The sequence below is a fragment of the Nylanderia fulva genome, unplaced genomic scaffold, assembly GCF_048542155.1.
Source record: "Nylanderia fulva isolate GAGA-0341 unplaced genomic scaffold, ASM4854215v1 Scaffold13, whole genome shotgun sequence".
Taxonomy (NCBI): domain Eukaryota; kingdom Metazoa; phylum Arthropoda; class Insecta; order Hymenoptera; family Formicidae; genus Nylanderia; species Nylanderia fulva.
In genome coordinates this window covers 2,379,074-2,403,197 of record NW_028189518.1, presented here as the reverse complement: position 1 = coordinate 2,403,197, position 24,124 = coordinate 2,379,074, and the positions used below count along the sequence as shown (strand labels likewise).

Here is a 24,124-nt window from a genome sequence, read left to right as displayed (position 1 = left end):
ATGTCAAGAGATGGCGCCATTCTGAAAATTCTGCAGTCTGTCAGCGAAATTGAAGGAAAATTGACAGCTTGTCAAGAGCGATGTCAGAGGCTCTGTGACAGTCGCATAGCAATTGCGCGTTTGACGAAATCCACAATATTTGGGAGCTCGAGCTGGAAAAAAAAACAGGAGAGAAAAGCATTCACTCGAGATCCAAGCTCGTGACTCACTTCCGCTCTACGTCACCACTGGCGAAAGCCAAGTGCCTTTCCTACGCGACAAGATAGAGTTCACCGGGCACCGCCTGATACGTAGATCCGCGTGTGACGTGTGTATCTGTCATTCCTTGTTGCTGTCGCTCATCACCGAACGAGTGCCCGACGATGGTGAGTATCGTGAGAGAAAACCGTCGAAGATTATAGAAGTGCGCCAAGCATGCGTCTAAACGAATATCGCATGTATGTTCGCAGGCGTCTTACTCCGAGGATCAGCTGGCCGGTAAGTCTGAAGGCGACTGTGTGCAACAGTTCGGTGCAAAGCGGGCTCGAGAGAGGCGAGCGATCAAGGGGGGTCGCGCTCTTTTTCCCCCGGGCTTTTAATTCAGGTCAAGAGTATCATCGCCTTTTTAGAACCTGGCACGCGCGTGCCCATCGAGGACTGCCTTTTATGGTTCGGTATTTCAAAGCGAGTCGCCGACGACTTAATCGCGATCCCCGCCTTCTTTCAGAGATTTACCGATTATTCTGCGTTTCAATTCTCGCGAGTCGGGTGCCTCGCCTATGCAAAACGTGATTAGGAATAGATCAGTCTATGTAAAGTAAATTTCTAGTATTTTCGTGTGTAGTGATTGCTTTGAATAGTAAATCTTATCTCTTACAAAAAGTGCAAGATGTATGGCTACAGCTATCAGGAATTGGCTAATAGAATGATGTCATCTATGGAGGGTAAACGCTCCTATTTATTAGTAGACTGTCACAATCTTCTAAATTTTGAATGATTTAATTATAGCGTATTCTAAAACAGATTTAAAGCAAAAGAAATTATATAAATTTTTTATTCTATTTTCTATATATTGCAGAAGTAATTTTAGCAAATTTAACGCTTTAAAGTTCTTTTGTTACATATGCATACACAAGATATGTATTGTGTGGTGGAAAGTAAACGTAGAATTGCATTGTAGAATTTCAGGAGGCATTTCAATTGTTTGACAGCCGTGGGGATGGAAAGATCCATGTCTCCCAGATTGGCGACGCATTACGCGCTCTCGGTCAAAATCCAACTGAATCGGACGTGAAGAAGTTCACCCATCAACATAAACCAGATGAGCGTATCAGTTTTGAAGTATTTTTGCCGATTTACCAGGCGATCAGTAAGTCTCGTACATCTGACACAGCAGATGACTTTATCGAAGGCCTGCGTCATTTTGATAAGGATGGCAATGGCTTTATATCTTCTGCAGAGTTGAGACATCTTCTGACAACGCTTGGTATGTATTACAAATGTTTTTTTTTTTGGAAATAAAAGTTATATACAATATGTATATGTATACAATATGTTTATTTTGCATATTATTACAGGTGAAAAACTCAGCGATGAAGAAGTAGAAACATTATTGGCAGGTCATGAAGATTCACAGGGTAATATTAATTATGAAGACTTTGTTCGCCAGGTGATGTGCGGCTAAGTAGCTACTTAATTACATGTAAGAGAGTATTATTATCATTATTCTCGTTTACTTTGCCATTGAATCTGTTGAAGCATTTTTTACTTTTGAAATATCATATCATAGTATGTGTACCTATACGATGGATGATTTATCTCGATGGAATCGTAACGTAAACACTATTTTATTATGTATACTGTGAGAGAGAAGGAGGTTAACCCTTTTTATATAAGAGTCTAAATTAGTTAAACAATGGTAGATAAAGAACAATCTAGCGCATTGTGCCTTGACGTATATCCGATTTACGAGCATTTAGTGATATTGATAGTACGACAACCAGCCTGTTGTACAATCTTTAGCGAGATATCTGAATTCCTCGGACATTCCAAATTTTTGTAAGATATATTTGAAAGAATTTGAAGATATCTGGTCTTCGCAAAGAGTGAAGGCCTATCATTTTGATTTACGCCGATACACGGGCCTATGTACTTTATCCATTTCCTCTATCGAGTTCAATATATCCTCTATGTGGCTAGAATGTACGTTCGAGAGAATCTTCCATATTTCCTAGTTATATATATCCTAGAAAAAGACCGCGGAGAGTATTTACTTTATTTATTTATGCATGAGCGCGCGTATTTGTGTCTCCGAAAAGATGCGCAAGAAAAGATATTGTACATTGCAATGAATAAAAAGTTGCTCTAATATTCTGAAACTATAGTGACTGTTCGTCTTCTAAATAAATTAGAATAGGTATAATAATTTTTTTCTATTTTTTTTACTGAGATTACATATATATTATATCTAAAGATTTAGGATTTTTTTTGTTATTATATATTAATCATTTATATATTAATTATGTAATTCAATCTAGACATTTAATGTTAATTATATATTAATATATATTAATATTTAGAAGTAAATTTTTATCGATATTAATTTAATTAATTATATATTAATATATATTGATATTTAGAAGTAAATTTTTCGATAATCAAAATTAAAGAATGCTTGATATTTTCGATTTAAAAATTCGCGGTTGACACGTGTGGATATCTATCGCGTGTTTGATTGGCGGAAGATTCCTCCCCCGAAACGTCACGTGACGCAAGCAAACCGATGTGTGGCGCCATCCGCGGAACTTCGGGAACTGGTCGACCCCGCTGCTACGCTCCAGCAGTGTCACTTGAAACGCTGTAACGAACGCTCTTGACTTGCGCGTTCCAGTAGGAACGAGAGCTATCATAATCAGTCTCCGACATCGTCGATCGCTATTCCAGCGAATATTTTTTTGTGAAGCAGTGCATAAAAAGCCGCCAAAATTTTACGAAGAAAGAAGTATGAGTATTAACTCCAGTCTGTCGTTAAGTAATAGTGAAAGTAGTAAAAAGCCGATAATGCCGAGTTTAATTTCCAGTAATTGGTGAGTGGCAGCACGACTAGTACATGTAACTACGCCATTTTTGTCTCGCCTTCTCCGCAAGTCGCCATTTTGCATCTCGCGTCCTTTCTCATCAGCAATTTTAATATTTTTTTTTTTATTTATTTTTAAATTCTTTCCTGCTATTTTTTCTCTTCTTTCTCTCTCTCTCTGTCTGTCTCTGTTTCTGGACCCGAACACAATGACCTGTCGTAACCAATTGCTGACAGAGTCGTAAATCGAAGCACATTGATTGACGTAAATGCAATACAGCCTAAACGTTGACTTACATTTCCGACTTATGTATATTTACTCTATCGACAATAGTTACGGCAATCTTTGTGCTCGGGTCCTCCATTTATTTGTAAGCTGCCAGATCTTATTTCGTGCGACTATTGTCGTTTCTTCGTTGGGTGATTGTAATACAAAACAGCTTGCGTCAGATACATATATAATATGGTTATTGTTATCGAATCGTTTGGAAAAGAATGCGACTCTGAATGAATGGATTATTCGAGATTGTTATTCGATCCTACTGTGATAACAATGCCAAGCATGCGAACGAGACGCTTCTTTCAAGAATCATTCGTAGAGATCAAGATGATGCGTAGAATAGGTATATGCGATATATATATTGTCAGTACATCTTCATCAGCTGTTCCGTTAGACAATCACGTCAACGAGGACCGAACATTTTTGACATTTCTCCAGCTGTAGATAGTTTTCAAAATAAGAGCGTATTTTGAGTCGAAATATCTGTGCATTGTAATTTACAGTTCACAATTATTCGTATAATTGTATTAAAAAAAACCGATAACGTTATCTTCTAGTGGGAGTCTTGATAATATATGATGTTATCTGATGAAAAATAATGATAATTAATTAGCAAGATCAAAGTACAAGTATATTTTTATTGACATATACATATATGTTAAATAATTATCAGGCATCTCTTCAAGTTATCAAAAAGAGTATATTTAGAAATGATGTGTTTTTTTCTGGATTATCTAGACTTTGAAAGTATTTATGAATATGCGATTTTTTACTCCGCAGCTATATGCAGCTTTCTATATCCTCAAATGCGTAATCTTTCTATAAGCTTTCTCGATTAAAAACTTAAAATTACGGCTAATAATGCGTAATCAGCGTAGGATAATTTTTTTTATTTAGGAACGTTTCTCACACGCGTTTATTCTTTGTCTTTATCTCTGCTATTTGATATAAAATTTACTGCAAAGTCATGTCTTTTTATATTGAAATCTATCTCATATTAAAAAAATCTAAAAAGATAGAGTTAAATTCTTACACATTATCTAATCAGTGCTCGTGCTTGAAAAAAAATCGTAGTGTCAATAAAAAATAAAATACTCGAGTATTTATACTTTGTATATTTGTAATTTTATTATGTTTAATTTGTATAATAATTTTCTAATTCATCTGCGTTTGATATCGATCAGTTATACGATTATTCATTAATTTTCACTGAAAATTTCGTAAGAAAAAAGATTTCATTATTTTCATTCTGTGTCAAGTAGTTCTATGTAAAATTATCTAGCTTTATCACTCTATTAATAATGAAAATGTGTGTGATTTATATGGTTCACTCTACTAAAACACGATCGTGCTCATTCGTGTGAAACACGAACGATAGGCTGTTAGAACAGCGACATTGGCTTTCTTTTTTACACATCAAGTTGCCTCGTGTCTCGGTCAATCGATATACAGCAATGCCGCTTTATCTTATGGTTACATCTTTCGGCATCGCGAGCAAAACGTTATTTATTTTTAAAAGCCGCGATCGAAATTATTATCAATTGTTCTAAATCCAACGTTACGAGTGTGTAACGATCCAAATGAATCAAGAGAGAAATGCACGACGAGTCGTTTCGTCCAATCGTATTTTTTTGCTCACAATCAGAGGCATATATACGATAACACAACGCATACGTGATCCTCGATATGAAATTGCACTCGTCATATCGCGGTGATATGTGGACAATAGGATGAAGTTCTGTCTCATACTTCAGTTACTTTGTTGTGAATAAATTAAATGTATTATTTCGCCACTATTATCATGCATATTATACATAAAACTCATGATTTTCAAAAAACATCAATAATTTTCTTAATAAATAAATTCAATAAATTTGTTATACGAGAAAAAATCTACATTTTTAATTCACAAATTCACAATCGAGTATTACATTCGAAGTATCGCGATTTCTATTTTTGGTGTGTCGTTCTATGTGATAAGAAACATGTTACATTATTGATAATTCTAAAACGTTCTCTTCAAAAACAGTTTCTCGCTATTGCGCAAATGTTTCTTACGCAATTTCTACCAATTGTATGAATTATATTTAGCGAGTCACCTTATTGTGACCAATAGTTATGGACAATAAGTGGGGCGAGTCATCCTTTTGTCCGTGCAACGGGAAATACATGTCCGACCCGAACAAGCAACGAGAAAATAAATATATGAATTTTGAAATGTTCGTCGTGTTTGTTTCTTTTTTTTTTACAAGATTTTTATTGTAATCGATACAAATAAAACAAATGCAAATGTTTCTATAGTTCTCGTTCGATGTAGCCACTTTAAGACGAATCTCTACGTCAAACGATCGGCTGATCGAGAACAATAATATTATTACGTCAAAAAAACACTTCATCCCGTGGTAGAATACAATTGATATATTACAAGCTTGAGAACGTCTCTCTTTAATCAAATTTGCCAATCAACGCCGAGAAGCTTCCAGAACGATTAATAAAACGCGAACTCAGAACACAAGAAACACGCAAGGTCGTTGCGCGAACTGTCACGGAACAAAGGCAGATTTATTCTCGTTAAGTTTTGTCTTTTGTGCTTTCTTCTTATAGGTAAAATATGTGCGTATAAATATATATATATTTTTTTTGTTAAAATGTCAAACAATGACGCGCATAGTTGTGGGTTTTATCTCATTCTGATATATTACAGCTGATGATGAATATTATTGTGCTATATTAAACGTTTGAACGTAAATAGATGACCTATAGTTACGTATCGATAACACATTTCAGCTTGGAAATTATTTTTAATCATATCTTGAACTTTTTAAGCTTTTTGGTGCGTTTGATATTAATTATAATAAGTTTCCATTTTATCGTTGCGTATTATTTTAGATCAGAGCTCAAGTAGCTCGATAAAATTATCATCAATCATCAATTTTTCAGAATCTTATACAATCAGTCTAGAATTATAATTTTGAGTGATACTGATTGCAATTGGAATTTTGAATAAGATTATATGAAGGAAAGTATTTAAAAATTTATTGATAATGTATCAATATTTTCCTCTTTATCTCTGTATCAAATTTATGCACCGAGATAATTTCTAACTAATTAATCACAATGTTCAAAACACGAGACATGACTATCGCAATTTATTTATCGCATAACTCTCTTGTTATCGTAAATTTTTATAATATATATTAATGCGTTCCTAGAATACATTCACTATCTAATGACTCTATACTACTTATGAGACGATACGATAATATTAATGACTGCGAAATGATCTCATTAATTGTGGTTCTACAATGAACTATTCGTGTTATCTGTTGGATAATGCGCGGCAAACGAGAGTTGAGACATTATTTATAAATTATTACGCGACGCACAATTAAACCGCTCGTTTACAAAATGTTGCAAGTGCTTACTTACGTAAGCCGCGACATTTTCCAATGTCAATAGGCGAAACACTAAGGCGTTGCATTTAGCATTCGTGTCACGAAGTAATCCGGCCAGGAGTGTAAAAGATGTAAAGCAAAAGCAGCTTCTCTCGGTTAGCAAAGCGCAAAAATATACGCGTTATTTGTCTGGCGAGATGCCCGTTTTAATGACGCCGATACGCGACCGACAATAACGGAACGGGTCCGGTAATGTGGTCTATCTGCGTTTGTACACACCTTATAAATCGCATACGTCGACCGCGCGATGCGGCAGTCGCTCCTTTTCCCTTTAACCGCGCGTGGATGTTGCTCGAAATTTTTTCTCCTTCGAAAAAACGATCGCGTTATCAGCTCAGTGAACCTGTAGATTTTTCTGCATCATATTTTGAGCAGAAATTTCCGCTCAAAATGCCAAGGTATAGACATCCGTTTTTGTTTTGTGTCCTTCTCGAAATAATCTCAAGGAAACGACATTTTATGAATGTAATTAGGAAATTACATATTATCCATTTAGTGGCGTTGATGATTTTTATGATTCTTATACATTTTCATCATCAAATTGTTAATGTAGAAAAATCTAATGCAAAACGAAGTGATGGCCTGATTTGTTGAATGTATCCTAAATTTACATGAGTACTCATTCATCAAACATTTCAAGATTCTTGGCAGTATATCTATCTACTGTTTATGTCCCAAATACGTCATCCTCTTTAATAACTTATCTCTTATCTCGTGATACCGATCAGACATTTGCTGAAAAAGAAATAAACATATTTGCGTATTAATTTATTATTATTATCTTTCCTCCTTTTCCGGAATTATACTCGCATTCTTATCTGTTTATGTACATTTTGCATGTGTGTTAATTATATTATAATGTTTAACTCTAACTTAAATTTAATTTAAAAAATTTTAAAATGTTTCAGTGAAATGTCTAGTAAATGCATGGACGAAAGTCTAGAAGAAGGTTCTAGACTGCAACAGCATTACTGTATAACGCTGGGCGTGGGGCCTCTGTGGTGGTCCTGATGTGCCCCATGCCGCATTGTCTGTATCTACAGTCAACACAGAGAGCCGCGGCGTGGGGATCAAGCAGAGTCAGCTCTCTGTGAGCTCCCACATTGTGCAAGTACGTATCTTAAGGAGGAGGTAGAGTAGAAACCACTTTTAGAAACGAAAAATAACTTATTTATGATTGCAAATGCGAAATAAAGTCAATTTTCGATGGACGAAGTTCTAATTTCTTTTTCTCACGATCCATAGGAGGATGAATTGTTGAAAGCTGTAAGAAGTAACGAACCATTGCGTCTAACGTTCACTCTCCACTTGACCGAGAGTACATCCGTCGAATGGGAGACAGTAGCGTGGCGCCGTTGTCTATACATTCGCGTACCGAGCTGCCTTCTGCCCGAAGGATCAAAAGAGGGCTTTCTTTCGCTCCTAGAATACGCCGAAGAAACACTGCGTTGTACCAATATCATTGTCTGCCTTCGCAAAGATAGATCAGATCGAGGTACTTGTCGCTTGCCGTTCTTCGGCACGAACGTCGAAGATTTTTGCGTCGACGAAAAAGATTCACCGTCTAAATCATTCTGTTGTTATGGTCTAGCAATGCTGGTTCGTACCTTCATGTTCTTGGGCTTCTCGGTCCTGCCACCAACTCATGCCTTGGTACCGCCAGGCAGTGATGCTGGCAATCTCTACATGCTCTATGCCATCGAGTAATCGGCAAAGCAGTTTGGCCTCTCTCAAATTTAACGCGTAGGTATTGAGTCGAGAGAAGAGATATTAAAAAGTTGAAATCTCTCTTCTGCAACTTTATTTATATTATTTATTTATTTAACCGCATTTTATTTATTAATTACATGTTTCTTTTTTTATACATTTATTATATGATTTCAGGTATTATTTAGATTTTGTTATATTTTATTTTACAGGTACCGCCACATATAGTTATGAAATTCTGACAAGGAGACAATTAGAAATTATTTAATGTTTATCTTATATTTATAAGTTTTCTTATATATATATATAATTTGCGTTTTTATTTAATTAAAATTTAGGAATTTAAGTTTCGACAAGAAAATTGAACATTATAAAAATTTGATGTAAAAACAAATTTACATTAGGTGATCACACAGAAAACACCTTAGCGTTAAATTTAAGAGGCTTGATAGAGAAATAAAAAAATATAGTCGGGAATACGTAGAATGCGTACATAAAAGGCTTTCGATGGGTATATCGATTCATTCTCTTGAACACAATGTTAATAATTATTGTAAGAGCATATAAGCTGCTGACAAAGCTTCCCACGTGACGAAATTTGACGGAATTTGGAATCGCGTATTAACAACTGAATGCGACGACAAACTGTTAAATTTTAGAGAAAATTTATTATCGATATATCTCAATGTTAATTGTGGCAGATTGGGTATCACCGCAATATTCTTCGTTAATATAGGTACATTTTCTTATTTGTAAGTATTATTGATCACGTGTAATCTAGATTTAATACTTGCGTTGTTTGCGTGCGCTCATGAAATTCATTCAATGAGTTAATTTTTATCCTTTCTAAGGTGCATAAATTAGTTGACATTGATATTCTTTATAATTAATTAATTGACATTCTTTATAACAGATATGTAACTACAAGATGTAATTATTTTTATTTTGCAGTTCTGATAGTTTAAAGTTTCTGTTAAGTAAAAAACTGTGAAAGTATGAAGTAAACAAAAATTTTGTTAACTGCATTGATTTAAAAATCTTTATGAATAATTTTTATAAAATATGTTCGAATAAGTTCAGTGCTCTCCAATTTAGCACTTATTATAAGAAGTAAATGCAAAATTGGTAGCACAACACATTGCTAATTTGAGATTTTTGATTAGAAACAGTATGTTATACCAATAATCGAAAAGAACAAAATATTTCGCGGTTTTTAACATTTTTTTTTAAATTGGAAGAGATACAGGATTACTATAAATCATATTCATCGTTATATTATAAGAGAGAGCCTTATCTTATAACTTTTTCTTTACTGGTATAGATTCTTAAGTATAAGTAATAGTATAATTTGGTAATCCCCAATCAGTTAACATTGAAGAGATTTTGCTAATAAATGCGTTCTTTAGTGTTGACTTGATAATGGACAACATGAAAAATATAAAAATACAAAAAAAAATGAAAAATATCACAAAAAGAATAAAAAAAAGTGTTAATAGCTTATTAGGAATATAGATAAAGATAAGTACAGAATGACGGACTATTGTATGTTAACTTCACGCAAATAATTATCGAAAATTTTGCCTCAAGTTTTTAAATTGATAAATAATTCCGTGCGCGTTTTATCCCGTCAGTTAGTATTATATATTCGTATCTCTGACCACACATACACATACATTCATACACACACACACACACACACACACACGAAAAGTAAATATGTATGCTACATTTCTTATTCATACATGAAGACGTAATTGCTAAATAAACATTTAATAAAACTATATATATATATATATATTTGTTACTTCTTTTTTATCAAACATATTTACTTGAACTGATTTTTAAAATTAAACATTGACTTCTGTATTGTACAAGTGCTTTTATTTAATGTGATTTTTATGTGCAAAATGTATAATTAAAATATACGATTAATTACTTAAATAAAATAAATAAAATGTAATTAAAACATTAAATACTTCGATATATAATTAAAATACACTTTATTACTATTACATAAAGTGATTTTTCATAATGAGGAAATAGTAAATTATAGAGTATATTATTCTTGCTTTATATAATTTTTATGTGCGCAAAAACCACAAGTTTTTAAATTTATAATATACAATTCTCCTTTAATATTAATATACAAAACAACATACAATAATTATTTGTATTGCATGTCTAATTATATAAAAGTAGACATTTAGCAAGGTATTTCAATACATAAGCAAAAATTCAGAATTAAACTATTTATTATTACGTTTTCGAAGTATATTGCTTTTTAGTGATTAATTTTTCAATTAAAGGGAACTTTTTCATTAAAGGGAAATATACGTTGAGAGATGCTAATATGTAATATTGTACAATGATATGATAAAGTAAGTCTGAAATATAGTGTTGAATATTTTTTCGATTCTATAACATGATTTATAAAAGTTTTATTCCAATCTTCGGACATTTATAGAATGGAAAAAAATTCAAAATTGTGGGAAGATTCAATGTAGCATCTAGATAAAGCCAAGCTTTACATACATATATCTTTTTCATATCAGTTTATATATCTCATTCATCCCTAATACAGAATTAATTCACTTTATTAATAGCAATTACATTTTTGTTTTTTTGTCACATTTAATTGGATTTCTCGAACGTATCAGCTTCCTATAATCAATTAAACGAATGAGAATCAGGTAAGAATAACAATTATTATAGATAAAAATGTCATACTTCAGAAGAGGTTTTCGGAACTAATCCTAAACTGTCGAGCATACCAGATGGTGCTGATTCTTCAATAGGACGTGCCAATACTTTTTTACACTTTGTCAAGTGTCTTGCTGCAATGCGACGTCAATGAAAATTAATCTGTACAACAACAATATATCGTTACATTCATCTATATCATTACTATACCTAATCGATTGCCATCAGTCGACGTATAACCGCACAGGCACTGCAGTTTTTTTTCTAGCGGGATGTTAATTAAAGGCGATGGCACGATCAAACTGGTCTTCGGCCTTTCATTGTGAATTTGTTGTTGGTGTTCTTGGAATGCACGCCAACAGCATGTGACGTAACGGCATTGTTGACACCGCTGTTCGCCTCTGTTTATTAAATGATATTATGTAATATAGTTTGGAAGATTGTTGATTTAGAGTAATATGCTTACGGATAATGATCTTCTTCCTCAATATCTTCTTCGCACTCCTGGCATGCTAAATATCTGACGGAAGTGTTCACTGATATTGGTCCAGTATCCCATTTTTGTATCTTTTCATCCGGTGGTAACTCGGGCGGTGGACTATCTACAATAAATCGTTTCATTTCTGGCCGTTCTTTCGGGATCATTATTCCATTTTTGCCAGCAGAATATGGTACCGCTTCTGTAAATGTTTATCGCGCTATTAAAATTATAAAAATAATAATCTCACATAATAAATAAAAAAGCATATTTGAAAGAAGTGTATACGTGTTATAATGATATATTAATCTGTGAGATAAGTGGGAGTTTATAATTTACAATCATTACATATAATTTATAAGATAAAAAATATATAAGAATATGTTCATATATAAGAAAAATTTTTATATTAATGAAATATTTGCAATCTTAATTTTATATATATTATAAAGAAATCTAGTGAAAAGAGAGAAGTAATGAATTTAATATGTGAGGTGTTGTGTATTTACAGTTTATATACATATATTACATATTTTTTCATTTATAAGTTTTCAAAAATTACTAAAAAAAGAGTATAACTTACTAATTTATAATAAACTGATCTTTTAAATTTTTATTAGTCTTGATAAAGTAGTTTCTTAATAATTCTTTTAACGATATTGAAATTCCACATTATTATCAGGATTTTATAACATTATTTCTGCTACATCAATGTCATCTTATAGTATACATATAACGTATGTTTATCAATACATACTTACTTGAATTAAAAACATAGTCATGCAATTCTCGCTGATGTATCGTTAACGAACTCTTTTGATTGAACCAGAGGCAACATCTTGAACATTTATTGCCTCTTCCTTGATCCCTTCTTACAACGTGCCTTTGCATGTGCGACAAATAAGCGTGAACATTGGACGCACTTGGATTCCCCTCGTTCGCAAATTGTATTACCTTTTTTGCAATAGTAACATTTAATTCGCATTAACTTGTAAGAAGAAGAAACATATTGGCAGTATATAGCAGTCTTTCATTCTTACCTTAAGGCAATAAGGGCACTGCAATCCTTCTCCTTTTTTGTGAATTTTATAATAATGATCTATGACATCCTTATGACTGGATGTGCGATAACCGCAACTTTCGCAACGATATGGCATTTCCGAAGGATAATGCATCAATGATAGGTGCTCGATTAACGATTTGCTTTTTCCTAAATAAAAAAACATGTATAAAAACGCAATTCTTTCAAATTCTCTAACATTATATATTTTATTGTATATTTTTTTAATTACTTAATTTTTTAATTTTCTTAATTATAAACAATTGTAAAGCGAATGTGGAAAATATTGGCATGTTAGCTTACCGAATTTCTCTTCACAAATAGCACAAACTACCATGGGGCCATCAGAATGACCAAAATTGCTGTGTGTTTCTGCCACGTGTATAAGCATCTGATGCTGCGATGAAAGCGCGGTGCAACAGTAACGACATATTGACAATTCCGATTGACCGGGCACTTGCGGGGGTACATGATTAACCATATGCTCCATCACTTCAGTATTAGACCTCATCACCATTGTACAGAGGAAACACTAATTGTAAGACAAAAAATATATATATCTTTTTAGCTTAGTGTTGCTAGTTTAATATATTATTAGTTATAATATATCAAGAAGATATATATATCTCAGATAAAACATATTGATACAATATAACTTCAAACCTTGAAATATAATGGAGATTTATATTCCTTTAAGATTAGATTCTGATCACCTTCCATTGTAGCATAATACAATTCTTGGAGCTGAATTTGCTCTTTCGGTTCCTTTTCACCTTTATCATCTTTTTCTTTATTATTCTTTAAATTAATTGTTCTTTGCAGTTCGTGTTCCGAAGTTATTATAGGATAATTTCGTTTTCTGCTTCGTTTCAGACTAGACACTTTTATTGAAATAGTATCAGGAATTTTATTCTGAACCGATGATACATCAGTTATTGGAGTTGAATCTATCACTGGCGATGATTTGTTCGAGTAAGACCAATCGTGAAATGGATTAGATGCGATTTTTGCTAAACGATCTAGCAGATTATCGTCTGAAAAGATATATACATTCTTTTTATTTAAAAATATAAAAATACTAAATATGTTAACAATAAAAAATTATTACTTTGTTAGAATAAATATTTTGCTACTTACTGGAATCGAGTTTGGTTTGTTCCGAAATGTGTCGAATAATATTGTCAAATGCACGTTCCGATGTATTTCCATACATCTCTCTCCATATTAATTCGTCTAAGAATTGTTGTATCATTTGTCTGCTGAGCAAACTCAATGTGTTTTGAAACATTCTTGGGACAATTTTTCGAAGATATTCCATGATATGGTAATTACTCATTACATTTTTAGTCTGTTCAGCAAATGCAAGTTGCACAACATCACTGTAGCCCATGTCATGCAAGGTGCCCTTATCAACGGTAAAGTCAGTCATTATTTTCGAATCTGTATGAACCCAGTCTTTCAATGGGTGTAAGATATTATTAAACCGTCTTTTGAATGATCTATCTCCGTTTTGCATCGGTTCACAAGCGCGCAATCGTATGTCCAATGTAGTTGGATCAAAAACACCGAGAACCTCGACTTTGACCTAAATATGAGAACTGAATTACATAAAATGATCTTCTTTCTAGTAAAACGTCAAATTGTCAAGATATTTCACCTGTCGCATATGTCCATCTTGCGATGTAGTACCCAAACTTATTACGCCAATCTGTATCACCGAATTTTTACCGCCCATTTTACGACTCTTATCCCATACTGTTGATGTACATACACTACGTAAATTCGTATAAAAATTTTTCAAATATAAATTAGACACTTTCACCCAGGAAATTACGTTTTGCACGTTAGTCTGACACGCCCAATGATAAATCAATTTTAACAGGACTGTAGGTGTATAAGGAGCCCCTTGAAAGAGAGAACCAGAAAAAACAGAGACAAATTTATCAGGACAACAACTAGATATCCAAACATAACCACCCGAATAAGGAAATGTTCCTTGATCACTGTACATTCCCAATTTAAGTTTAGTCCGTTGATAATTTGAGCTGTGTTGCGAACAATATTGTTCCGATCTTATTAAACCCTGTTGTATTAACCATTCAGCGAATTTCGTAGCAGAAAACATGAGCACGCTTTTAACTTTGGCATCTGAAAAATGTCATTAATTGTTACAACTGTATTTAATATTGTAACATTATATAGTGGTAAAGATAAAGTTTTCATACCTAATGCTTGTCTTTCTTTTTGTGCAATTTGTGATCCGATATCTTTGCTACGTAAATTCGGCCTTGCTACTACTACTAAAGATGGAAAAGTTCGACCACCGGTTGTTTTGTTAAATGTAAATTCTCTGCCATCAGGTTGATTCTTTTTGGCTTCATCAATTTGTTCATTGCCTATAATATATTCAATAATGAGTAAAATTAATTAATGTATTAACATCACAGAATATTTTATTTTTACCTGTATTATAGCCAACAGATATTCCTCCTACACTAGTTTGCTCAGTAGGTTTGAAAGTTGATTGACTTACTGTCTGTTGTTTATTGATAGCTTTTATCCTAAGACTTGTCGTATTTTGTGGGATAGTAGCTGAGGAATCAATATTAATATTTTGTTAATTATTTGAATCCTTTATCTTAATTATCTTTATATAAATATGATATATTAATTTAAAATGTAAATTTTATTTTTACCTGATGTAACCACATGCGTTGCTGATCCAGTCTTTGGTCTCGAACGAGTAACTGTGGATGCAGGCTATAAGAAAGTATAGTACTCATATATTCATTAATTATAAAACAGAAAATGTAGAGAGGACTATTTCTTCAATTCATAAAAATACCTCTTCTATAATATCAGGCTGTTGTGTTTGAAGAACTTTTGTTCTTCTCCCAGACCTGGTATACTTGTACTAAAGAAAATTAGTATATAATTAGTCTTTTAATAAAAACTTAGATTTAATAAAAAAAAAAAGTAATATACAAATAAAATTGACAATACATTTTCTTGTTGAGGTGCAGTTGTTGAAACCACAGATGTAGTTGTAGTGGTTGTTCCTGAAAAAAATCTTATGTATATAAAATAATTTCCATCAACCTTAGATATAATTATTTAAGCAGTTTGAAACCTTGGGTTTGTGTAACAGGTCCTACAATACCTCCTATAATACCTCCCATACGTGGATCAACTACTAATTGAATATTCCCTTGAGATCCAGTTGGATTACTGATATTTAGTTTGATTGGTGCTGTGTTTTTGTTTTGCTGGGTCTAAAAATAAAAACAAATATATATATAAAGAAAACATATAATTTTTTAATTATATTTCAAATAATATAAATTCTAGTGAAATACTTACAACATTTAATATCTGAGGATTATTTGGCATTACTGCCGGGGTTGTTGTTGGATTTGTAGGTCTACAAATGTTAATATAGAATATAGTTAAATATATTTAATACTACACTTTTACATTCTTATAATTTTATACTTACAATGTGTACTGATAACCACTGACAACACCTGCTTGACAGACCAATTTACCGCCATGATCTTTAACTAGTTCTTCTAAAATTGCTGTCACCTGACAAAAAAGTTCATAACATATACAATACATAATATATATACATCTAAAAAAGATAAAGCAAATGTATCTACCCTAGTATAATCCTCTTTGTGTTTTGTTCTTGATGTTAACTGTGCTTCGCTCAGAGGTTCTTCTGTACATTCTAAGTTTAATGTCATATGGAGTGGACGTTTGGTTAAAACAGAGCGTGTATATACTCTTGGTCTTGGCATTTTGTCTGTAGCTGTTGATATAAAATCAAATGCAAGAAATGTAATTACTTAACTTAATAGATTTGCTCCAAATGCAATGTATAGAAATCTAAAACATTGTCAAAAGACACAGATGCTTGTCAGAACAGATATAAAAACTTTCTTTTGCATATAATTAATAAATTTATAATTCATACATATATGTGTGTATGCACGCACATACACACACACACACATATGTATAAGAAAAAATAAGACTAAACAAATAATGAAGATTGTCTGATATGTGAATAAAGGATTTTCCAATGCATTTAATGGAACTTTAATTATTAGTATAATAAATTTTACAGAATATATGGATTAAATTGCCAATGTTGGCCTAAATTACTACCGTCTGTTCCAAAAAGAACCGTTCAGCGTCGATGCTAGCAAGAAAGACTCAAAACCGATTCTTGGTTATTGTATATCCCCGAGGACTGGTTTTACCAGATGTTGAATTTGATTGCAAATAAAGGCGATAATGCCTTGAAGCATCGACAGGGACCATCGACGCACAAAAATAATCAAACAACACGATATAGGATGATAACAGATGATAACCTATAATCGTACCGGAAAACCAGGCGGCAAAATCTCACCGCGTACGACTTTTATACATATGCGAGACTTCGCACAGCGATCGAGCCAGATGGCGACATCAGTAACTTTTTGACCGATTCAAACATATCATTGATCGGTCATATTTTGATAAAATAGATTTTTTCTTTTGAAAAGATATAATGAAAAAAACCTATTTACAAAGGAATAATTTATATTTAACAAAATCTAGTATACATTATTATGCAATCTTATGTAACCACTTGTTAAATTCCTCGATATCAGCTGATGTTTGAGAATCTTTATTAAATGCATATGATTCTGCAAAATCAATATCAGAGTCTAAATGTGGAAATTCGAAATCTTTTCCTTGTTTCCCCAGGAAGACATTGGTTGAAGACGCATCTGTGGCTTCTAACTGACTCGTCTTTGTCATTCGCAGCAGATTTATTTCTTTTTCTAATAATGTTCTTATCACTGCGCATCCCTTAGCCATAGTTTGATCCTGTTTATTACATAATATAAGGATGGGAACATTTCTTTGTATATTAGAATCCGATAACACATTGTATAAATATCTGAAAAATAAAAAATTATGAACTATTTGACATAAAAATTTATTTCAAATTGATACAAAATGTCAATTCAATAATATTCAGTCAATTTTGTCAAATTTATACTTACTCAGCCACATCTCTAATCTCCTTCTGAATAGTCACTGAATCAATCACATAAACCAAACCTTTGGCAGATGATTTATACTTGTCAAAGTACTTGTTGCGCAATCGCTCATCTCCAGGAATATCCACTAGTCTCAAGGAATTCTAAAATAAATGCTTTTATAAGAACAATTTTAACAAATATATAATCAGATTTATATTCTCATTGAACATTGCTTACATTGTTGATTTCAACATGTCCTACATTTTCCTTAACAGATGTATATGTCTTGACAAATTTAGAACATAACAATCTCGCATAGATCAACGTTTTTCCACTGTCACTGAGACCTGTTAAAAGGATACTATGACCCGCAGACTTTCTTTTGCGCCAAAGTGCAAACAAAACTGTCAAAATCATATATGTTGATTATAATTATTAATTAAGAGATATTATAATTAAACAAACAAATGTTAAATATAAAAAAATAATATAAATATACAGATATATGAAACAACAAAAAGAATGTTTCTCCTGTATTAATTCAATCGACACTATTCTTAAGACTAAAGTATGCATAGTTTGTTCAAATAAAAAGAGAAAAGAATTTATTTTTCATGAATTAGAAAAAGTTGTAGTAACTCCAAAGATGCTTTGTAACCACAATAGAAATATATTTAACAATCATGTATGTTTAAATACTAAATGTAAATATAAAAATATACTTAATGTAGTAATGTTATAGTAATCTAATAACCATATATAATTACCTAATGTTATAATAACAGCAAACACAGCGATCAGTATACCCAGCAATTGTGAATTGCCATTTCTTTCAATAGACTTTATATGTTTCTCCATAATCCCGTAATTTGTAATTTTCTCGAGTTTCACTCTCTCACGACCATATGTCAATGATACGAACAATTACCGAGAGGTTATGCACAAACATATCTGATGCATTTTATTGCAGAGAGACGTGGAGCTTTTCAATTACATTTTGCGACATCTATATAAATTTCTTTAGAAACAATTATTCATTGAATTATCTTCGGAGTTTCTAGTATGATAACTTACCCACAATTGTGTGTGTTTAAAGATTAATTGAGAACAAAGTTTAAACATGCCGTTGCATCTGATTATTATTGTTAGATAATATATATGTATTTCTAAATAGAAAAAGTCAAAAAGATAAATAACAGTTAAAGAGTGAAATATTAATTCGCAGGATCATAAATATATATGTATAAGTATTTAAAATGTAAATAATATGAAATATATATATAATCGAGTGTTAAAGTTGGACGCGCGTTACATACCTATCGATGTCGAGCGTAATCGATATATCGATATCGATTTCATGCGCGATTATATATGCGCAGTCTATGTTTGCACTAAATATCTATGATTTAATATGGCGTCGTTTCGTTCGCGCGGAAAGTGAGTGCGTTTCGTCTTGCGTTATTTATCCGTTTTACACGTCGCATTTATAAACAAAGTGCTGGAAGTGTCACATAAAGTGACGGGCGATTATCGCATTCAGCGTTAATTAATCGAGATTAGTCGTAGCTTCTTGGTCAGTTCGCGAGTCCGCGAGAAAAAAATATTCGGAACGATGAAACGGCCAGCGACATAGAATTGCATCAACTGGTAAGCTAATTCAATTTATTCACAATGATTTGATGTTGTTCCACATGCGATATAGTTAAAGATCTGAAACATAGAAAATCTGTAACAATATGCCGCATTTGTATGAATTCGTATCTAATTTCTTTTTTCTCTCTGCAAGTCGTTTCACGGAATAAAGTCTTATTTCGGCAATAATAATCTTCTCAATGCCTAAATATCGAATGTTAATGCTAGACATACTATCAACTTTATGTCGAGTAATCGATGTCGAGCGCAATCGATATATCGATAACAGCGCGCTACATGCATAAAATTGGCGCCGCATATTTTTTCAACAAGTAATTCGTCTCATGTATAGATCGATATCTATGTCTATACTATGTCTATGATTTAATATGGCGTCGACTCGTTTGCGCGGGAAGTGAGTGCGCTTCGTCTCGCGTTAATTATCCGATTTACGCGTCGCGTTTATAACAAAGCGCCGAGATCTCGGTTATCGTATGGTGGGGATTGGCGACGTACGTGCAAGTTCGAGCCTCCTCTTTCCCCCATTATACCGCTCCCTAACCTACTACTTGGCTGTACGCAGGCACCGTTTGTTGCGTTTATAATAAAAAGCGGAAGTGTATAAAGTGACGGACGATTATCGCGTTAATTAATCGCGATTAACTCATCGTAGTTTCGGTTCGCGAGGAAACATGCGGAATCGGTCAGCGACAAAGAATTGCGGTGCGTCGACTGCGGTAAGCAAACTCAATTTTTTGCGATTTTATCAAAATTTGATGATACGATGAATAAAAATCTGGCACATTGAGAAAATCCGTAACAAAGGATTATATTTACAGGGATGTTCTTCTTTTCTCTTTGCAGATCGTTTCAAGAAACAGTGTGTTTTTCACGCGAGGATCTGCATATATAAAGTGATTAGTCGCAGTTTCCCTATCGGTTCGTGTGTTCACGAGAAAAAATATATTCGAAACAATATAAAACGGCCAGCGACAAAGAGTTGCGATGGATCGACTGGTAAGCAAATTCAATTTGTTCACGCTAATTTTGATGGTTTGATGTTATACGATAGATAAAAATCTGTGAAACATTGAAAATCCGTAACAAAAAATTGCACTCACAGAGATGTTTAACTTCTCTTTTTCTCTTTGCAGGTCGTTCCACGAAATAGTATCGTTTTTCACGCGAGGCGGATCTGCATATAAAGTGATTAGTCGTAGTTTCCCGATCGTGTATCCGTGAAAAAACATTCGGAACGATAAAACGACTAGCGACAGAGTTGTGATGGATCGACTGGTAAGCAAATTTATTTTTTTCACGCTAATTTTTATGGTTTGATGTTATACGATAGATAAAAATCTGTGAAATACTGAAAATCCGTAACAAAGAATTTATGTCTAATTTGTCTTTTTCTCTTTGCAGGTCGGTTTCACGCGAAGCGGATCCGCATCCGTAAAGTAATGCGTGCATCGGCAGGATCTATTTCGCAGGATTAAGAATAAGAAACGCAGAAAGCGGCATCGCGCATTTGCATTTCCATATATGGCGAATCGAAGAAAGGGCGTCTTTTGCGGTCATTTTTCTTGTTGGCTCGTCGATTCGTATCCGTGAATTTATTGCTTCGGCCATGAGACGTGCGCGGACCAGACTTTTGATCCGCGATTCGCCACGCTTCGAAGAAACCTCTTCGGGATGGCGCCTTGTCCGTCAGTTTCTCTCATCCTGAGGTGGAGACATTTGGCGATACACATCGATTACCCGTCGTTTCTGCAAGTTCTAGCGAGTGCAATTCCGCCTCTTTAATAGTGAGTTAAGTCTTTAATTTATTTCTTGCTCTCTCTTTTATGCTACAAGGCTTTAAGAGAAGAAAATATCTGATTTTCTACACTGTAAAAAAATATGTAAAATAATAATTGTTTTTAAAACGAAAGTATTAGTAAAAAGCAATGAATAGTCTAATGATTATAAGTATAAAATTGTTAACTAATGATTATAAGTATAAAATTGTTATAACAAATCAGAAATCTCACCAAAAAATTAGTCAGTGACAAATGAGTTAGTGACAATTATAATTGTTCAATCTGTAATATTTAAAAATTCGTCTTATAATATTATATATTGTACATTTATGCCATATTCTGATGAAGAAATATTTGAATATATTTTATAATATAGCAGTATATTTTGTTGAAGAAATATTGGAATTTGATCAAAATTTTTATTTTTTCTAAATTTATCACATCTTAAAAGTAAAAAATTTTAAATTATAATGAATGTAATATTAAGAGAATACACATGAATATAAACACAAGTATAAAATTAATAAATTATAAAATAAGTGTACAATAAACAATAAAATTATTATGCATTTCTATTGTGTAATTTTTTACTTATTGTTCATGTAATTTTGTAATATTTTTTTACAGTGTACATCAAGTAGCATGAATTCTTAATCCGATAGCCTGGCTTTTTAACTTTTTCACGCAATATATGATGGTTTTTCATTTCTAAATAAATTCGAAATATATGTGCTTATTGTTCTTTAATTTTATGAATACGTTCTGAAATTTGATTTAAGTCATTCATATATGTGATATTTATATGCATAAGTGTTTTAGGTGATACTTATATACATATATGTAATTTCTATATATGTGATTCTTATATGACTTCTCTGCAATCTTATAAACGTGACTTATGAGAAATTGCGTTCGTCATGTCGGCAAGTACGCGGCAACGATCGTTTGTATTTAATAATACGTCCCAAAGAGCCGCCATAAATTCGCCAGCACGTTCTTAATTACGCTCTCGCGCCGACCCTTGTTAAGTATGTATCAATTATCGGGTGGCACGATCGAGTCTCTCTCGGCGCGGCGCGAGAAGATGATAGGTTCCGGAGATCCTTAAGAGAAGCGTGTTGTTCTCGTTACCGACTCTCGTTTATCGCAAACGAAGCGATATCCGGGGCGCGTCGTTTAGGCTTAATTTCGACGGTGTAATCGGCGAGCACGTTCCTAAAAATAAAATCGTATCGGTGCGTTGCGAAGATCCGGCCGAACATTATTTACGAGCGTTTCGAATCGTTGATCTTTTTTATTATACGAACGAAAGGGGGATGAGATGATCGATCACTGATCGAAAAGCGTAATACTTTCTTCGAAATTCGGGCGAAGAGAATGTAGAATTGGAGACATGGTCCCGTCGGATTAAACATAAAAACGGGAACTCTTTCTCACGCAAAAAAGGGATAGCGACATGATAAAGTGCGAGTAGAAAAAAGGCGCCGATGGCGGTGGTCCAGATTGTAGAATTTACGAAAAGTAGAATACGGTTCGAGCATTTAGTGGAACAGAAAACTGGCGCGAAAGAAAATTATCGCTTGGACGAACGCATAAAATCTGCAAGTATATCACAAAAAGGAACACACATGCATGATATACAATTTTTTCTGGTTCATAAATAAAATACCGCCAAATAAATCGTTGGGCATAAATCTTTCTCACTCGCGAGCTTGACTTTCTCGCTCGCAAAGATGTTTCTTCTTCACAGGGTTCAAATTATATCATAAAAAGCCAATCGCTAAATTCGCTAAATTCTCTTCTCAATTTACGAGTTCGATATAAAATTTCGATATAAAATCAAGATCGATATTGCGGTCAGCTGCCTTATTTCTGATTACAAAAATTGCTTTAAGATTAAAAAGATTGTATACAGATAGTAAAAGAACTTTGCACTCTTTAAAAATTAAAACGGAGGCGTTTGGCGCTCGTAATTTCTTTCTTATTCGGGCTCGATTTAATTCGGCGATTTAACAGGCTCAAAGAGACCAGAGAGAAATCAGAGAGAGACCAAAGAGATATAAAGAGAAAGAGAAAACCGCTTATTCATGGGAGCACTTGCCGCGTTAACGCTTCGCACGTAATTACAATGGTCCAGTTAATCTGATCGGATTAATTTTTTCTGAATTCGACCACGTTCCGTACACGGCGGCGATTACATCGACGGCCGTTTACGCTCTCACACCTGTAGGATTAACACTAATGGATTCTCTGGATCGTTCGTAATTACGGAGTACGAGGCGCGAGATCTCGCGCGTGTGCATCGCGGACGTACTCGATCTCACGCGTCTCCATTTTAAACGGGAAATAATTGCACATGTGTGTTATAGTGTATTAATTTCACAACAGTAGTCTCCAAACTTTTGTATACGGAAAGAATTTACCTTGAAAATCGTATGGTAATCATGGGACAATACGGTATTAGAACACTGAACAAAAATTACTGAATTCGAATAAATATTTATTTCAATACTGCTGCCTTATCAATCATTTATTTGAAACTAATAATATTGATTTGATGTGAAAAAATATTTATTTTATATAAGAAAATCCATTTCAAAATAGATAAATATTTATTTGTTTCAACTAAAGTATTGAAATACATATTTATTAATTTAATAATTTTTTTTCAGTGAAGAATTTTATGAGTTTCTCTGAGTAATATTTATGACAATAAAAAATATTAATATGTATAGTAAGATAAATCGAACATATTTTATATCTTATTGTGGTAGATTTTAATATTTTTATTGTGGTAAATATCAACCACAGAGAAACTCTTATAAAATTCTTTCAATATCAATATTGTTACATGATTACCATGATTTTCAGGATTTTTAAAAGAAAATTCCCTCTGTGTAGCAATACTTTGCATCTCTT

The 24,124-nt window shown here is 33.0% G+C and overlaps 4 protein-coding genes and 1 long non-coding RNA gene across 9 annotated transcripts in view; 3 read left to right on the top strand and 2 right to left on the bottom strand.

The window, feature by feature from the left end:
* Positions 1-8: 8 nt before the first annotated feature.
* On the top strand, positions 9-2,357 carry Mlc-c (Myosin light chain cytoplasmic). Of its 2 annotated transcripts, XM_029304552.2 has the most exons (4): positions 9-365; positions 450-477; positions 1,160-1,465; positions 1,557-2,357. In XM_029304552.2, the coding sequence occupies exons 1-4, from the start codon at positions 363-365 to the stop codon at positions 1,661-1,663; spliced, it is 444 nt and encodes a 147-aa protein (XP_029160385.1). In that variant the 5' UTR covers positions 9-362; the 3' UTR covers positions 1,664-2,357. The 2 variants fall into 2 exon arrangements, with proteins under 2 accessions (XP_029160385.1, XP_029160384.1); XM_029304551.2 differs by lacking the exons at positions 9-365; positions 450-477 and adding an exon at positions 488-923.
* Positions 2,358-7,769: 5,412 nt separating this feature from the next.
* On the top strand, positions 7,770-10,290 carry Oda (Ornithine decarboxylase antizyme; the record flags this gene model as incomplete). The annotated part of the gene is made up of 4 exons (XM_029304825.2): positions 7,770-7,901; positions 8,036-8,285; positions 8,382-8,533; positions 8,710-10,290. Coding segments are annotated over 3 exons (498 nt in total), but the record flags the coding sequence as incomplete, so codon positions are not given.
* Positions 10,291-11,032: 742 nt separating this feature from the next.
* Positions 11,033-17,205, bottom strand: row (relative of woc). 4 transcript variants are annotated; one of them, XM_085479765.1, is made up of 20 exons: positions 17,127-17,205; positions 16,395-16,546; positions 16,232-16,320; positions 16,096-16,156; positions 15,866-16,007; positions 15,739-15,794; positions 15,581-15,649; positions 15,432-15,495; positions 15,199-15,327; positions 14,961-15,131; positions 14,393-14,883; positions 13,873-14,320; positions 13,399-13,769; positions 13,039-13,267; positions 12,716-12,885; positions 12,437-12,629; positions 11,664-11,877; positions 11,408-11,598; positions 11,225-11,331; positions 11,033-11,158 (listed from the first exon to the last, which is right to left on the bottom strand). In XM_085479765.1, exons 2-20 carry the CDS (start codon positions 16,533-16,535, stop codon positions 11,129-11,131), a joined length of 3,366 nt encoding a protein of 1,121 aa, XP_085335891.1. In that variant the 5' UTR covers positions 16,536-16,546; positions 17,127-17,205; the 3' UTR covers positions 11,033-11,128. The 4 variants fall into 4 exon arrangements, with proteins under 4 accessions (XP_085335891.1, XP_085335890.1, XP_029160529.2 ...); XM_085479764.1 differs by having other exon boundaries at positions 16,906-17,178; XM_029304696.2 differs by having other exon boundaries at positions 15,896-16,007; positions 16,906-17,178.
* A 102-nt stretch (positions 17,206-17,307) lies between these two features.
* Positions 17,308-18,756, bottom strand: SrpRbeta (signal recognition particle receptor beta). Its single transcript, XM_029304697.2, has 4 exons — positions 18,542-18,756; positions 18,012-18,178; positions 17,796-17,935; positions 17,308-17,689 (listed from the first exon to the last, which is right to left on the bottom strand). The coding sequence occupies exons 1-4, from the start codon at positions 18,630-18,632 to the stop codon at positions 17,353-17,355; spliced, it is 735 nt and encodes a 244-aa protein (XP_029160530.2). The 5' UTR covers positions 18,633-18,756; the 3' UTR covers positions 17,308-17,352.
* A 1,029-nt stretch (positions 18,757-19,785) lies between these two features.
* Positions 19,786-24,124, top strand: part of LOC114932432 (uncharacterized) — a 250,280-nt gene continuing 245,941 nt past the window's right edge. Inside the window, exons 1-4 of the long non-coding RNA XR_003819894.2 lie at positions 19,786-20,143; positions 20,271-20,423; positions 20,561-20,702; positions 20,829-21,211. This is a non-coding gene — a long non-coding RNA (uncharacterized LOC114932432). The remainder of the gene's footprint in view (positions 20,144-20,270; positions 20,424-20,560; positions 20,703-20,828; positions 21,212-24,124) is intronic.

Coding starts and splice junctions, on each gene's coding strand:
- SrpRbeta (XM_029304697.2), bottom strand. CDS start 18,632: ATGGAGAAACATATAAAGTCTATTGAAAGAAATGGCAATTCACAATTG. Junction 18,179..18,541: donor TGCTGTTATTATAACATTAG/GTAATTATATAT, acceptor TGATTTTGACAG/TTTTGTTTGCACTTTGGCGC. Junction 17,690..17,795: donor GAGATTAGAGATGTGGCTGA/GTAAGTATAAAT, acceptor TTTATTTTTCAG/ATATTTATACAATGTGTTAT.
- row (XM_085479765.1), bottom strand. CDS start 16,535: ATGCCAAGACCAAGAGTATATACACGCTCTGTTTTAACCAAACGTCCA. Junction 15,650..15,738: donor CTGCACCTCAACAAGAAAAT/GTATTGTCAATT, acceptor AATTTTCTTTAG/TACAAGTATACCAGGTCTGG. Junction 15,496..15,580: donor AGCCTGATATTATAGAAGAG/GTATTTTTATGA, acceptor ACTTTCTTATAG/CCTGCATCCACAGTTACTCG.
- Mlc-c (XM_029304551.2), top strand. CDS start 869: ATGTATGGCTACAGCTATCAGGAATTGGCTAATAGAATGATGTCATCT. Junction 924..1,159: donor AATGATGTCATCTATGGAGG/GTAAACGCTCCT, acceptor ATTGCATTGTAG/AATTTCAGGAGGCATTTCAA. Junction 1,466..1,556: donor ACATCTTCTGACAACGCTTG/GTATGTATTACA, acceptor ATATTATTACAG/GTGAAAAACTCAGCGATGAA.